Source organism: Spermophilus citellus (genome assembly GCF_964194105.1).
Source record: "Spermophilus citellus genome assembly, chromosome: 5".
In the NCBI taxonomy this organism is placed as follows: Eukaryota; Metazoa; Chordata; class Mammalia; order Rodentia; family Sciuridae; genus Spermophilus; species Spermophilus citellus.
The window spans coordinates 50179969-50196625 of record NC_138186.1 but is presented as its reverse complement, the minus strand read 5'-3'; the positions used below and the strand labels follow the sequence as shown (position 1 = coordinate 50196625).

At 53.7% G+C, this 16657-nt stretch overlaps 1 protein-coding gene across 2 annotated transcripts in view; it reads right to left on the bottom strand.

The window, feature by feature from the left end:
• SYNGAP1 (synaptic Ras GTPase activating protein 1) overlaps nucleotides 1–16657 on the bottom strand; it is a gene marked incomplete at its 5' end in the record, with an annotated part of 31381 nt that overhangs the window by 7830 nt on the left and 6894 nt on the right. For both annotated transcript variants that reach the window (XM_081296701.1, XM_081296702.1), the window contains 13 exons: nucleotides 450–623; nucleotides 988–2059; nucleotides 2443–2484; nucleotides 3174–3352; nucleotides 3549–3750; nucleotides 3885–4121; nucleotides 5606–5750; nucleotides 5951–6095; nucleotides 6223–6846; nucleotides 8790–8888; nucleotides 9104–9257; nucleotides 11091–11212; nucleotides 11632–11723. In XM_081296701.1, the coding sequence (XP_081152827.1) occupies nucleotides 450–623; nucleotides 988–2059; nucleotides 2443–2484; nucleotides 3174–3352; nucleotides 3549–3750; nucleotides 3885–4121; nucleotides 5606–5750; nucleotides 5951–6095; nucleotides 6223–6846; nucleotides 8790–8888; nucleotides 9104–9257; nucleotides 11091–11212; nucleotides 11632–11723 (3287 nt within the window). The remainder of the gene's footprint in view (nucleotides 1–449; nucleotides 624–987; nucleotides 2060–2442; nucleotides 2485–3173; nucleotides 3353–3548; nucleotides 3751–3884; nucleotides 4122–5605; nucleotides 5751–5950; nucleotides 6096–6222; nucleotides 6847–8789; nucleotides 8889–9103; nucleotides 9258–11090; nucleotides 11213–11631; nucleotides 11724–16657) is intronic.

Below are 16657 nucleotides of genomic sequence, written 5' to 3'. Positions count from 1 at the left end.
GAGCAATTTGAAAGACCCCTGCCCATCAAGCCTTTGCCACCTATTCCTAAGGGACAGTAAGTGGATAACCCAGACATCACCTGTAGTACAACCATAATCCCCTCTGCCTCAGCCCTACTAAGTAGCTCCCACTGCTAGGGAAGTCACTTCCTTTCCTGAGCAGTAACAGGAGTAGAGCTTTGGCTTCCCTGGGGAAGAACATCGTGGCAAGCCTAGAACAGAACGTGTTTCTCCCTGGATAGTCTATAGTGTAGCTGAATTGGCTTTTAAGCAGACTGATTATGTCGGGTTCTCCTAATGGACTGAAGGCTTCTCAAGAGGGGATCAGTTTTTGTCTTTTCTTTCTATTATAACTGCCTAAGCCTAGATGTTTCCCTTGGAATGACCTACAGGTCTCCCCTATGGGTGAAAGGAAAAACTGAGACTTTGGATGGCAGGTACCAGCATACCCTATCTAGCCGGCTCTCATCCATCGATTTTGAGTACTCCTTGAGCTTGTACTCTTCCCGCTCAATGTGGGCACTCTCGATGTCAGCCGACAGGTGAGGCATATTGGAGACCCAGGCCACAGTCCGCTCAGAGGCTGGCATTGTGGGGTTCAGCGTGGATGGTGTCTGAGAATGCTGGGACAAGGCAAGGTGGGAAAAGGCAGGGCACATTCAGAGGGAGAGAACACAGCCAAAAGACAGGACAGTCCCAGGCCTGTTCCCCTGCTTTAGGGGGTATCCTGGGTCCCCACCCTAACCCCAGGGGCTAGAGAAGCGATTGATCACGTCTCCTCTCTGGAATGAGTGTTATCAGAGCAAGCATTTATGTCTGTTCACCATCATCTCCATGGTGCCCCAACAGCACATGTCACACTGCGGCCCCTGAACACACATTGTTTTAATTTATGAAAGGTGATGAGAAAATCAAAACCTTAGGGCACAGACTGCTCCACCTCCACTGTTGCCTTCACCCACCCTGCTTCCTCTTCCCTTCACCTACCTGCTTGGTGATGGAGGGCTTCAGCCCCCCACCCCCTCCGCCACCACTGCCACCGCTGCCCCCAATGCTGCCCTCCTTGCTGAGGCTCTGTTGTCGTGGACGGGCAGGGCCATAACTCGGCTCTGGAGACTGTAAAAGGTTCCCGCTGGATGGCCGGGGTTTCTGGGCAGCACTGACTGTCAACTGCTGAGACTTTCCCCTCTGCAACGGAGGTGGCTGCCCCCCACCACCCCCACCACTGCCCCCACCACTCCCACCTCCGGGCCCTGAGGGGGCTGGCCTCTGGGGACCAATGGTGATCTGGGGAGGGGACAGCATGTGCTGAAGGTTGTCCTGGAGTGAGAGCTGCCGTCGGGTGAAGTCAGTGCCAGAGGGTCCAAACTCATCACTGTAGCTGTGGCTATGAAGGATGGAGGCTGCAGGGGGCTTGGGGACCCCTGAAGAGAGGTCCTCGCTCTTGCTATAGCCATGGAATGGGGCAAAGGTGTCCCCTGGGGGCTCTCCACCTCGGTGGTGGTGATGGTGGTGGTGGTGGTGATGGGAAGAGGGTGGGCCATGGCCACCACTCCCTCCATGGCCCGCTGGGGGCCCTGGCCCATCAGCAGCCATGTGGAAGAGAGGGTTCTGGAAGGAGAGGGGGATGCGCAGTTGCTGGGCAGGGACACCGTCCGTGGTGACACCCATCTGGCTGAGGCGCATGCCCGCCGCTGTGATGGACGACCCACTCCCCTGGGAGAGGCGTCCAGCAGGAGCAGGCCGCAGCCCTAAGGCCGCTGTGAGTGAGGCCTGGCTTGAATGCAGCAGGTCCCCGACAGCTGCCAGGTTGGAAACACTACTGCTGTTGAGGCGACCACCGGGCCCATCGCCCTGCAGGTCCAGCATGGACACACTCTTGTTGACACTCAGCATCTTCTGTTCTGGCTCTGTGATGTCCGAGCTGCTTGTGCAGTATGCTGGGGAGGACCGGGCCAGTGGTGGTCGGCTCACGTAGAACAGATCTTTACCCCCACCAGGGGGTGGTGGGGGTGGCTTTTCCTTGGTTGGGGAGGGGAGACGAGCCATGTCCATAGAGCTGTCAAAGGAAAGGGGACAGACACACAAGCAGGGTAAAGCTAGGCTACAGGCAACTGAGCCTCCTGGGGCTGGTATGGACCTTAGGTGAAGATTGGGACCCACAGGGAAGGGCTGAGAGCCAGTGGTGACAGCCCTAAAGAGGTAGGCAGGGAGGATGGGACGGAAAAGGTGGGAAAAGGGAAAGGACCAGGCCCCTCTGGGAAAGGGTGAGGCCTAGAGGAAGGGAAATGGGGGCAGCAAGAGGAGGGATGAGGGCAGTCTGGGAAAATATGAAGGAGATGAGGTGCACTGAGGAGAGGAGAGGAGGAGGGTGAAGGTCAGGAGGGGGAGAGGGAGCTGACAGGAGAGGAGAGGAGGGCTGGGGAGGGGAGAGCCCCTCACCTGTTGAGGCCTCGAGCCATGAAGGACTGAAGGTCGATGGAGCTGGAGAGAGATGGAAAGAGGGGCGAGCACAGACAGAGAGAAGGAGCAAGGCATGGATGGATGGCAGGAGCAGTGGGAATGGTGAATGGGTATGGCATCACGGAGGGAAAGAGAACAGCAGGGTGATCATCAAATAAGGCCGGGGGCCTGCCCCATCAGAACAAATGCTGAAGTTTTCAGAACAAATGCTGAGGTTCCAGAACAGGATCTGGGGGCTGCTAGGCTTCCAGCTGCTGCTTCTCTAAGTGCTGGATCTTGGGGAGGTCTGCGGGGTTCTGGTGGTAGGCCGGAGGGGGGGATCCTTATTTTCTGAGTCATACAGAGATGTTTGATTATTTTGACACCCCATGGCTGAGCCAATGTACACTGGCTCAACCTCAGCCTGGAGATAAGCACGGGTGGGCAGAGGAACAAAGCAAATACGAGCCTGTAATGGGGATCCCCTTGGCTTACAACTAAGCTGGGAGCTGGAGGAGCCTTGGCACTTCTGGGGCTGTGTTCCTTGTTCCCTCTGGCTTTGAAGGGCTCCCACTGCCTGTACCTATCTCCTTAACATTTTCCCCTGAGAACTTGCTGCTTTATCCCTTCCTTTCAAGCCCTAGAGATGCACACGGGGCCCAGTGAGAATATCCAGAATAGAAGAGATGGGGTTCCTAGGACATAAGGGCAGGGACCCCCTGAGGGCTCACCTGTTGAGGTCCCGCATCATGTAGCCCTGCATCTCAGCTGATGGCCCCCGCAGCACCACGGGCTGCGGCCGGGGCCGCTCACTCTGGCGGCTTGGCTGCCTTTGGATGTTGGGGTTTCTTAGGGCTGTGCTGATGTCGTTGAGGAGCCGGGGTAGTGGGCCCAGCTTCAGAAGGGCTTCCTGGAAGGGCAAGGCTATTACTGGTGGGCTCTAAGAGGGCCTTGGAGGGTGCAGGTGGAGGATGTCTGGGTAGGAGTAGTGGTATGACATCTCAGGGAATAGGCAGGGGAGAAAAATCTGTGCAGGGGAGTAGTTTCTCAGGCCCCAAGTGCCTCTGGCAACATCTAGCAATGGGGCACAGGGAGCACTTGCTGACCTTGCTGAGCTGGGGCAGCACCTCCCAGAGTAGGGCATGCAATGTGGAGAGCTCTCGGCCCAAGTCGATGTAGCCCTCAAAGCTACTGCTGTTGGTCAGCGTGTCCAGGTTGGAGATCTCGTACAGGAACTGCTGCATGGAACCCCACTCCAGCTCCAAAAACTCATTCATGAAACCCAGAAAGTCCTCCTTTGAGGTAAACCTGGCCAAGGGGTCCAGAAGGGAGAGGTCACACTTGTACAGAAGGCCTTACATCTACCCATCTCAGGGTCTCTGGGGAGTCAGGAGACCCTTCCTGCCCACCCATGCTCCACCCATGCCTGAAGCTTCCCTCACTTGGAAAAGTTGGCCAGGTTCTGGATGACCTTGGCGATGAGGGTGAGGGTTCGTGAGGTCTGCTCATCTGGGTACTCCTGCATGAGCCCAAAAAGACTGGGCGACATAATGGCTGGGCAGAGGAAGCGCAGGAAGAGCGAGGCGCTGATCAGCCTGTCGGCGATGTCCTCCCTGCCCCGCTCTGCGCAGCGCAGCCGCCAAGATGCAAACACCTCCTTCAGCTCCCTCGGGAACACGCTGGGGGGAAGGGGTGGGGAGACAGAGAGAGAGAGAAAGAAAGAGAGAGACCGGGACTGAGCCCCAGAGACCCTCAGCTTCCAGGGAACATGCTGAGGGGGGTGGTAGGAGGTGAGGGTGTGGAAACAGAGGTAAGAGAGACAGGGAAGGAGGGACTGCAGGAGGAAGACAGGAGGCTGCTGGAAGAAGAGGGCCACGGTAGAGGGAACAGACAGATTTGGGAGAGAGAAATGGAAGGGGAGAGAAGGCGAGGGCAGAGAGACACATGGGAGAGAGATGGAGGGATGTGTGAGAGAGACAAGGAGAGGAGGAGAAGAAAAACAGACACCAGGGAGAGACAGAGATGGGAGAGAGATGGAGGGTCACTTGAGGTACAGGGAGCTCGGACCCCCCAACTCTTCTGGATTCCAGGGAAATGGGGATGGACGTGCCCCAGGCATGATCCCCAGTCCCTGGAATGGCTCAGAGCTCACTCTCCCCACCTCCCAGTTCCATTTCAATGTCCTACTGACACCTTAAACTTGACTAGTGTAAAACGGAGCTCACCATCGCCCCCACACCTCAACTGACTCCTCCTCCTGACTTTCCTGGTTCTGTCAATGAGGCCACCAGTCTCCCAGCTACAGCCTCATGGCCTCTTGAGTCATCCTTGACTCCCCACAGACAGGCCCCCTCCTTTGCAATCAGTTAACAACTCTTGCTGATCTTTCCCTCACAGGGCCCTTAACAGTGGCCTCTTGCTAAGTTTCCTATCACTGTCCTGATTTAAGATCTGATTTTCATTCCTAACCCATTAACAGCGGTCCCCAGTAGCCTGAACTTCATTCTCCCTACTCTGGTCAACCCCCACACTCCACTGTACTTATGGATTCATCTTCTCAATCATGAAAATTCCTGGTGCCTACACCTTTAATGGCATCCTATGATCTACTGATGAACTCAACCTCCTTAACTTGAGGCCTTCTAGATTCCAACTCTAATCCCACATCCACATATTTTTCCTACTATTTCCATTATTAAACCTGTTCTAGTTACTGTCCCTCGAAAGCTCCTGGGCCTTCTCACCTTCCCACACATGCCTGTCCCACAGCCTTCTGAAATGTCTCTTTCCCACCATGTGCAAACATCAGCACCTAACCCAATCTTCAAAGCCCAGCACCAGGCAGTTCTTTTTGCTTATCTCAATCAAAGCTCTACCTTCTCTGTCCTGATATTACATGGGGGTGGGGGTGGGGCTCTTACTCAGCGTTTCACAAGTACTACAATGGTTCTGTGGTTTTCTGTGCATCTCATTTGATTTATACTCATTCTGGTAGAGGCCCTCTGAGGGCAGGGACCAGGCACATTCACCTCTGTTCTACAGCACCCAGAATGCTTTGCCCATAACTGGTGCTCAGTCCTCTTTGAGGATGGACAGATGGATGAACAGATGAACACACAACTGCCCCAACCCTGGCCCCCCAGCCCAGCGTTCCCAGTCTCACCAATGGGAGTTGACCACCTTGCACAGGGCCAACTCACAGCACATCCGCAGGTTGGCCTGGTGCTCTGCCAGACTGGATGCCGTGCACTTGATGGGGTCTACCTCACAGTTCTCCTCAGATTCATACAGAGCACGAATGAACTCCCCTGAGGAATAGGGGCACAAGAGAAAGTCGTCATTCTTTCCAAGGGCGGGGGCAGGGAGCTGCCTGGGTTGGAGGAATCTCAGAACCAGGTGGTTGGAGGCTGGGGTCCTGGGCTCTGGACTTGAGATCTGGGGTAGCCAGGTTTAGGGCTGGGGTAGGCATCTGGCAGATTTGGGAAGAGGGCCTGAAGGTGAACCATACCAATGGCATCCTTGAGGTATTTCTGACCAATCAATCTCATATACTCTTCTATGGCTTTAGTGGCGAGCGTGTTCTCGCGGAATATGAGGTGCTCTCGTTCCATGAACCGGTCTACCTCTGACATGGCCATGTCTGAAAGGAAGTCCTGGGACCCAAGAAAATTCAAGGATCAGCCTCTGCACAACCCAATTTTGCAAGTGTGCCCTGTCCTCGCTGCCCTCCACGTTAGTGCCCATTCCCAAGCCACTTTTCCCTGAGGGCACGGCACTTACCTTGGCCTTTCCTGTACTCTGCAAGATGTGAACCAGTGCGCTGGCAACCTCTTCCTTGCCCTTGACATTCAAGGCAGGTTCCAATACTGCACACAGCATCCGATAATGGTTGGTGACATATTCTGCAAACTCTTTGTACAGCTCCATGGGCAAGATACTCATTGTCTGATAACGTGCCTTCAGCCGCACAGCCGGGCAACCTCCTTTGCCCTTGCCCCCTGAGCCACCCCCCGAGCCTCCTCCCCCTCCCGAACCCATGCCCCCAGACCCTCCACTGCCTGTTGGCAGGGTCACAGGGTACCACTGCTCTGTGAAGTGGCGCCCAGCCAGGGTGGCCACGGGCACAGTCACCAGGCCTACATAGCCTGCCTTGTCCTTCTTGCGCTTTTTGTCTGAGTCACGGTACAGATGCAGCCGCAGGGCGCGGACAGCCGGCAGATTGTTAAACTCGAAGTGCTCGCCCCAGAAGACGGTGTCCCCAGAGGCTGAGCGGGGCTTGGACGTGGTGCGTGCATACAGCATGTCATCTAGGCAGAGCTCGCAGTAGTACCGCTTCTTAGGGGGCAGTTCCCGTGCCTCTATGATCCACAGCTTCAGCACATTATCCACCCGGCGGCTGTTGTCCTGGTGTGGGGGTGGTGGATAGGGTAGATAAAAGGGAGGGGACAGTGAGATGGAGACACCAAAAGAGGAGACAATGAGAAAGTGGGATCCAGACAACAATTGTACAGCTGAGAAGCTGTACTGGATTGAAGAGAGTCTCTCCCACATTCACCGTCTATCTAGATCTTGTGAATATGATCCTATGTGGAAATATGGTCCTTACAGATATAGTCAAATTAAGGACATACTGGATAGGGTGGACCCTTAAAACAATAATTGGTGTTTCTATTACAAGGAGAGATTTGGAGATATGAGACATGCAGAAGGAGCTCGCCATGTGAAGGTGAAGGCAAAAGCTAGATGGATGCAGCTAGAAACCGTGGCCTGCCAGCAACCTCCAAGGAGCTATGAGGAAGCAAGAAAGGACTGTTCTTTGTGCTTCAGAGGAAATGTGGCCCTGCTAATTTTTATTTTGGACTTCTGACCTCCTGAATTGTCAAAGAATACATTTCTGTTGCTCTAAGTGACCCAGTTTGTGGTAATCCCCCTCTGTCCCCGTACATCCTACCACTGAACTATATCCCCAGTTCTTCCATATTTTTTATTTTGAGATAAGGTCTCACTAAGTTCCCCAGACTGGCCTTGAACTTGCAGTCCTCCTGCTTCAGCCTCCAGAGTTACTAGGATTACAGGCATATGCTACCACACCAGGCTTAGTTTGTGGTAATTTTTTACAGCAGCTTAAGAAACTAACATAGAAGGGTAGTTCTTTAGACGCTAATCAGTATTGGGGAAAAAAGTTAGAATAATAAAACAAAAATATTAAGACAGATTCTGAAGAGGAAAATGGAAAAGTTCTATAGAGATCATCAGAAACTGAAAAAAATAAGTTAACTGCATAAATACAGGATGAGTGAGGCTTGATAGCTGGTGTATGAATGTCCTGGGGATATAACTGAGCACAAGCTCACAGTGAGGTTTAGGTGACATTTTTCAACACTAATTAGCACTAATGTGCTGAAAAAAAGCAAAATGTTTGGACTCTGCATGGGTCAGAATTTTTTTTAGGGGCTGGGGATGTGGCTCAAGCGGTGGCACGCTCGCCTGGCATGCGTGCGGCCCGGGTTTGATCCTCAGCACCACATACAAACAAAGGTGTCCACCGATAACTAAAAAATAAATATTGAAAATTCTCTCTCTCTCACTCTCACTCTCTTTTTTTAAAAAAAAAGAATTTTTAAAAAATATTTTTTAGTTTTTGATGGACCTTTATTTTATTTATTTGTATATGGTGCTGAGAATTGAACCCATTGTGTCATACATGCGCTACCAATGAGCCACAACCTCAGCTCCGGGTCAGAATTCTTAAGAAGGACAGTGAGAAACAAGTTTCCCAAGATGAGAGTGACCAGAACTGTGATCTTGCTAGAAAGTGGGATACACAGCCTAGATGACAGAACTGGGAGCACTTCTCCTGGGAAGTAGAAGTTTTGGGAAAAACACAGACTTGTAGAACCTCTGCTCCAGAAGGACCCTAGAGATTATCTAGTCCACTCCATTCTCACTAATTTCATAGAGGCACAGAGATCTGGCTAATTGAATTTTGTATGTTCTGCAAAAATGCTGTAAGTAGGGGCTGAGTGGCCACCTGTTGGGATGTCAGTGAGGCATTCCTGCCTGACAGGAAGCTGCACTAGAGGACTTCTAGTGTACCATCAACTCTCTTTTAAGTCTATGATTTCTATAGTAGGGATATAGATCACAAAGTAGGGTAACAGTATAAAAAAAAAGGGAAAAGAAACGGGGGGGTTAAGAATAATGGGGGTGGACACCCCCACTCATTCAGGGCCCCTACAAGGTTGTCTCCTCCTCCCCCAAGCCTCCCACTCCTTTACTCACTAGGCCCCCTGTGGCTCATTCTTTGCCCCAGACATGCCATGCAGGTCCCCTTTACTCCCCAATACCTTGTTGGGTTTTACTGCCCGCTGGAGATTCTCGATCCATTTGTCCCGTTCGGCTGCAGACCGACAGGCAAAACATTTTGTTCCTGATGACGTTGTTACCTAGAAAGGGTGTGGAGTTGAGAATGGGACTCCAGAGGGTGCTTACTCCTAAGAACTGAAGATTCTCCACAACTTCTTCCTCCCTGGCCTATCCTAGCCCCAAGAGGTTTCTGACATCCTCTTGACATCAACCCCTGTGCCAATTCCTCTAGGACTTTCTGTCTCTACCCTCCAGCATCCCTGCCCTTTGGTCCTAAGCCCACTAGACCCAATACCTCAAAACAGAACTCCTGGCCCAGGATGGAGCTGTGCACTGGCTTGATAATGGAATCTTCATCCAAGTTGAGCTCCAAGGCCTCAGCTGCACTGCTAGGACTCAGCAAGGACTCATGGGAGTGAGACTCCTTAAAGCTTTGCATCAGCCGGGCCCTGGCAGGCAGAAGGTTCAAGAGAGAGGGTCAGGACCCCAAACTCTTCTTAAAGACTCAGGGGTCCTGACTCATCAGTGTGATTTTAGAATGGAGACTTGGTGAAAAGGCCTCCTGAACCACTCTGTACATAGACACAAATTCACAGAATGAAACCCAGCCTCCCCTCAGGAAGGACATGAGGGATATGAGAGAAACCAGTCATTCTATTCACATCTAAGGGGCTGTGAGGAATGGGAACACCTAGAAATACCTAAATGCAGGAATGGACCTGGCAGAAGAAAGAGAAAAAAACCAAGGTGGGCCCAGGGCCCCTTGGAGGAAGGACCTCTAGGTGACCCTAGAAACCAAAGTCTCAACATAAGGGCAAAGCTGGGAGTCGCACAGAAGATCACAACATAAGAACTGGAGAATCACACAGAAGATCCTTGTCTGGCCTGGACCTGGCACACAGCTAGTTAGTGCCCAATAACATTTCATGATTCAAAGTATGAATGAATGAATAAGAGACAAAGTTACAGTAGAATCAGGGGAAAGAGTGAGGAAGAGTGTAAGAAACAAGAGAAAGGAGCAGAATGAAGGTTAGACACTGGAGATGGGAGTGAGGGGAAGGAGGCAAGGCAAGAAGTAGAAAGCAGGAGGAAAAGCATGTGCAGAAAGAGGATGCGAGAGGCTGAGAAGGGGCAGCTAGACTGACGCAGGAAAAGCGATGGATGCTGAAAGGCAAAAATCACTGTGGGGAAGAAAAAGAAAAAGGGGGCTAGGGGCACGGAATGAAGAGGGACAGGATGGCGAGCAGCATGGAGATGGGTAGGGGATAAAGAGTAGAGAGCAGTAGGGAAGCGGGAGGGGGAGCTCGGGTGTGGGAGCCTCCATGAAGTTATTTATAGCAGCCCCGTCATCACAGGCTCTGGCTGCCGTCAGCGCGCCACGCTCCCCCGGCCCCCCCGCCCCCGCGGCCAGGAATACCATGCCCTCACCCCCTGCCGGCCCCAAATCCAGCTCTGGTGACATGGGAAGGGGGCAGGGAAAGGTTTGACTCACCTTATCCCAACCTCCCTACCTGCCCAATTCCGGGGGTGGCCAGACAGAGGGGAAAGGGAGGACAGGGTTCTGCAGGGATGACTGGGTAAAAGGGATACCCAGAGAGGGACCCCAAGAAGCAAACAACAGAGACAACCACCAAAAGGTCTCCTTCAGTCCTGCCTCAGGACAGTGCCCTCTGGACTTCTCTGAGGGCTTCTTCATGGTTCAGTCCATGGATTAATCCTGCAGCCCCTGATCCCCATTATGTCACCCTGCACACTGGTGCCGGTCTTGCCTTTTTCTGTAATACTCTACACTGTTCCTTCCCTCACGATGAGCTCCACCTTGTACCCGTTAACATCAGTCACCCCAAGCACTACTCCAACCTGCTGCTCCTGCCCCTCCTGCCCTTCCCTCAGGCAGTTCCACCTAGCTCTCACTGCTGCCCCTCCACCAACCAGTGAGCCCACTTCCTAGGATTCAGAGTTCCTTATGGGCAGGCTGTGTGGCTCTTCTCTGTCCTTCTGTACAGCTCCTCTGATCCTGAGCCCACCCTCCGTCAGGCTAAAGATGCCCTCCTTGGCATTACCTTCGCCTCCTTGCCTGCCTGTCCTCTCCCTATGTCCCACCCTTCTCCTGCCGCCTGCAGCCATGTCCTAGCTCTTCTCTGTTTTCTCCTTGCACCATAACACCCCTCAATCAACATGAGCCCTTCAACCTTTGCCCTCAGATAACCCCCTCCCTTCCCATACCGCTAGAGGTCCCCTATATTGCACATATCTCAACCCGCATGCTCCCTCCCCTGTACCGGTCATGGTCAGCACTTCGGAAGCGAGGCAGGATCTGGCGAAAGCTGCTGGTCCGGTCAAGTTTGGGCTGTGACTTCGTACGCTTGATGGAGCTTTTAAGCCTCCGGCTCAGGAAGCCTTGCTGGGGGGGAGGAAATGGGGATAGGGGTGGGTTGGGGCAGGGTCAGTCCTACCTACTTACCCCTCAGCTGGTATAGAGTCCCTAAAATAAGGTGGGATGGGAGAAAAGTCCCTAGAGGTGGGAAAGGGAACAGGAGCCCTGATACCAGCTTGTCTTCCTTGCTCCCTTGGGCACAGTGAAGGAAATACACACACACACACACACACACACACACACTAGCTTGGAATAGGTGGGAGGGCTAGTCCAAGAAGCAGGGGGCAGAGCCAAGAAGAGGGAGACCAAAGAGGTGGGGACACACATACACACAAAATCTTTCTCCCTCCAGTCCCCTTTCTCAGAATCCTAGGGCTCCAGCTGGGGCTGGAGGGGAGGGACCCAGCTGAGCCACATCTGGCAAGCGCTGGCTTCCATTCACTCACCGAGGGCCGGAAGGGCGCAGCGGGGGCGGCCTCCATGCTGTACTGCTTCCCCCCTGGGACACTCTTCCTCCTCGAGCGACCCAAGTGGTATTCTGGAGGAGAGGAAAGGGCCCCAAGGGAAGTTGGGGAAGGGGCTTGTTAACCCAGGTTTCCACCCCTGACCCCACTGCATTCTCCCACCTCCCTCTGCCCCTCAGCTCCGGCCTCACCTACCCCCCGGAAAACAGCAGGAAGAGCAGCGGCGGCGGAGAGGCTGGCGGTGGGAAGGAGGGGGCAAGGAACCCGAGCCAGAGCCCCCAGAGGGGGACGGAGTGGGAGGCCTTAAGCCCATGACTAGTGTTGGCAGTCAGCAGGGGCGCATGGCCAAGGGGGTCAGTAAAACCCCAGTAATGAAGGACATAGAAGATCCAGGGAGGCTAGGTCCCGGTGCCCACCCACCCCCCCAGAAGGGGCTAGCTGGGGGGGAAAGATGGGTTAAAGGTCATTGCCCATAGGCTGGCTTTCCCCTCCTCTCTGGGGACATCTTCTACCTGCCCTGCACCTCCCAGACCCCTGTTTGTCTGGAGGGCCAGAGCTGCCTCCCATGACCCCCTCCCTGGACAGAGGGGGGAGTCTTAGAAGGGACCTGTGAGGAGTGGCTGGGGGAGAAGCTGGAGAGAGAAAATCTAAGAGGCAGATGGGGGGGTGGGGAGAAGGAGCCGGTTCCACGTGCACTGCAGTGGCAGGGACTTAGAAGGGAAGGGGGAAGAAGAAAAGAAAAGAATGCAGGGGAGTGGGGAGGATTGGGGGGTGCTGGGGACTCCCAACTAAGGTTTAGGAGAGGAGGAGGAGGGGAGGTGAATGCGGATGAAGCTCAGCCTGCCAAGAGCCTAGAGGGATGGTAGATCCAAAGAGGGAAGCTGAGGCTCTGCTGCCAGGGAATTTAGAGGGGCCAAGGGGCTGGAGGAGAATGAAAGTGGGGGGGATGCCAAGCTCCGGCTTCAGCTCCAGAATGGCTGCCCAGGCCTGGGCTCCCCCCTCAGCCCCACAGTCACCACTGCAGCCAATGGGGGGGCAGGTGCTGCATCAGGGGCGGGGCCACCATCTCCACGGCAACATGAAGCTACAGGCTGGAGGGGAGGTGGACCGGAAGAGCTGCCTGTTAACCCTCAAGGTTCCGGAACAAAACAAGAGAGGGCCATACTACATTTCCACTGTCTGCTTCCAGAAGTGCAAATTGCCCCCAAGTTGCCCTAGAATCAGTCCCTAGCTTCCCTTTACCTGTAAAACCCAAGCATTAGAGGTTTGCACACAAAATCTGGATCCCATCATACAAGGACCCTATCAGTCCCTCAGGAACACGTGTAGAACACAGAAACATACACTGACCTGTGGGGGTATGTGTATATCAGAACCACAATACAAAAATAAATAAGAATCTATGTGCTTATGAGACATACAGACAGCTGTGAGCACAGGTCCATATTCTCAGACTTTGAGGCCCACACACCCTACACGCTTACACATGTGTGAACACTGCAACAGTGGTGTACATACTTGAACCAAAACACCCACATGTGAGCCACTAATGTGGGTTTTGTGGCCTGAGTCTTCTGGGCAATCATGCAAGCGCACATTACAGAAATGGACATGTAACCTGAAGACATACACGTGTCCCCCACATAGGAGAATACCAGTTTAACTCCTGGGACACATACTTGAATACACTATATTCCATCCCTGTACAATACATACACTATGATCCCAACCACACAAAGGTTTCCCCCATATTCCCAAAAGACAAAATCCTTCATTCACATGAAAAGCGCAATCACATCCACTCTGTCTCAGGACAACCTCCTTCTCTTTCCCCAGTTCTTCCCTGCCTTCAATACCGGCATCCATGATTGCTACCAAGGAGCAAATGCATTATCTTTCTGTTATACACTACACAGTGCATCCCAGGGCCAAATATCTTCCTCCTAGTCACATTTCTCTGCTTTTCAAGGTAGAGCTGCCCCATTTTCATTTCAGGGAACCTAGCTCAGCCATTATTTTTACATACGAGCTCCTCTATTAAAGGCATAAAGTCTAACTTTGAATCCACTAAAATTCTGCTTTGGAACTAAAGCATTACCAGAAGAAAAAAGAATTTGGTACCTGGTTTGCTTGATTCTTGGAGATAATATAACCTTATACATATCACCAGAAGCTAAAACCTATGAACTCAAGTCACAGGTACATGAAGGCCACATAGACACATGCTTACAAACACTCTCATTACTGCAAAGAAAAGAATAAGAGAAACACAGAGGAAAGGCAGGCAGAGTGACAGAAACATCCTGTTATTAGTGCTGTATGCAGCAACATGTACAGAGAACACAGAACACAGTCTTACACATTCACAGAGCAAACCTGAAAAGCATACACTGAGTTGCTGGGTCTCCATGTCCCATCTCCTGCACGATGTATACACGCATGCACACACATCACAGCCACCTACACAGACCCGTAACACAGGCATTGTGCACACACCCACACATGTACACACCCTGTATACACACAATTGCACACACACAGAACAAGGGCTTAGATTCCTGCTTCTCCAATGTCTCTAATCTTGCCACCACCCACAGAATTTGTCCCTGCCCTCCAATCCCCCAAAACCCTAACTTTCCCTTTGGCCTTTTTCTCCACACTCAGCTGGCAGCTTTCAAGGGGAGCCTGGGCAGAAACGTTGCCACAGAAGGATGAGGAACAGCGTTGGATAGAGAGCAAAGAAATAGAGGACAGTGCTCTGCACTGGGAACATGAACCTCTAAAAACAGTCCCTGCCATGACAGGCCTCTCTGTGAGCCACCCTCTATACTTATGTGGCCTCACCTGATCCAACCAAATCTGATCCTACAGGGCCTGCCTGAATCCAGTGCCCTCTCCAATCTCCCCTCCCTTCTTTCACAGATTACTTTATCAAAAGGCCTCTCTCCTCTCCCTGCTCCCCATCTCTGAGGTCCCTTCTCCCACCATCTCCATCCAGTTCCCCATCTTAAGCCTACCACTCTTCCCTTTTTGAAGTCTGGCGAGTTCTCTTCCATGTTCCCATTCTCCAGCTCTCTTTTCTCCCTGGCATACTCTCCCCTCTGTAGAAACCTTTCTCATTGCTCCTCTCCCTTTTCCTCCCCACTTTTCCTCTTTATCTCACTCCTTCCCTTTTGAGCCTTTCTATTCCCACTCCAGACCAGGCAGGGGCTCACACCTGCCTAGTCCAAAGGTGTTTCATACACACTAGGATTCCAAGAAGCACACACACACTTTCTCCCCTCACCACTCACACATCACCCACATCCAGACACGCCCTGGACACCAGTGCTGGGATTGACACAGATACTCAGGCCAAAGCTAGAACACACATGCAAAGACATACACTTGCCACCAGGGACACAGAAAATTTTGTTCATGCATCCAGTCACACATTCCTACACACAGGAGACTGATGAGAAGTGAGCCCCAACCATAGACATGCAAGCTCAGGGTCAGGGGTGACATGAATCAGTATGGCCATGGATTGCCCCACTAAGATAGTGGCTGGCCCAACAGACCCCTAGGCAGGAAGAGGCAGCATAAGACAGGACACGCTTTGCACATGGCTGGCTGCACATGTGTGCACGAGGAACTGGGCCCCTTGTGCACATGGCACCGACACACAGGGGACATGAGCAAAGACATGAACACACACGAAAACCCACAGGCTGCCCCTCTAGCAGGGGCTTCAAGACCCCCCTGACCAGCCGCCCCCGCGAGCTTGTAACCCTGTCCCCAAGAGGCCGTCCCGACCACCCGACCTCCACTGCACCCCCCCTCCAGTTACCATAACTCCCCCCACTCGGAAGATGCAGCGAGAACATGCGGAGGGAGCAGCTGCCGCCGCCGCCGCCGCGGCTTCCCCACCCCCCTCCCTGCGCCCACGCACACGCGCGCCCCCGCCCCACGCGCGCGCGGCCCCCCCACGCGCGTTCCTCGTCCGCCCGGCCCCGCCCTTACCTCGCACCGCCCCCCGGGGGGGCTCGGGGGTGTCCCCGGTGGGGGAAGGGCCCCGCCCCTGCGCGGGGGAGGGGGTGGGGTGCGGAGGGGGGAGAGGGGGCGGTGCGGCCCGGCTTGCGCCGCCCGGCGCGGTGGGGGCGGCGGCGGGGCCCGGGACGGCCCGGGCGGCCGCGCGGTGACGGCCGCGGGAACGGCTCCCTCCGCCGCCGCTCCCGCCGCTGCCGCCGTTGCCCGGGCCCCGCCGCCGTTGCTAGGCGACCGCTGCTGCCGTGGCCGCCTCTGTCACGAGCCCCGTCGCCCGGAGACAGCGCGAGAGAGACGGGGGAGGGGGGTAAGGGGACCCCCCAAACCAACCGGGTCTTCTACCATCCCCTCTTGAGCAGGACCCCCTCCCCCCAAAAAAAATCGCGGAGGAAAGGAGGGCTCGCGGCTCCACCCAGCAGAGGAGGAGCCCTAGATTCCAATGCCCCTCAAAGGTCCGGCAACCTCTCTCGGGCTGAAGAGTCCACAGCCTCAGCAAACACCTTCGCAGATCTAAGCCCCCAAGACTTCAACGACCCTGATGTCTCCTACACATTCTCCATGTTCTCTACACATTCCATGTCCCTCTGAAGACCCCAGTCACCAGCTATCAAACTTTGACTAAACCCTCTCCCCAAATATATTTATAGCCCTGGAGCCCCTCCCAGTCCCATACAGCAACCTCCACATACTACCCCAACTTCAAACACACATGGTGCCTCCACCCAAGACCCATGCCAGAGACCCCCAGATTCTGAGGACTCAGGGGAAGGAGAAAGATGGAGAATATGTGGGCAGAGCAGCCAACCACAGGATATTTGATAAACATGCTCTGTGAGCATGTGACCATTCTGGCCTGGCACAAAGGTATACACACACACATGCAGAGAAACACATGCACCAGATATGGACATTACATACACATAGACACAGATATGAAAAACATCACACATATTCTCTGTACACATTTCACAACCACCACCTG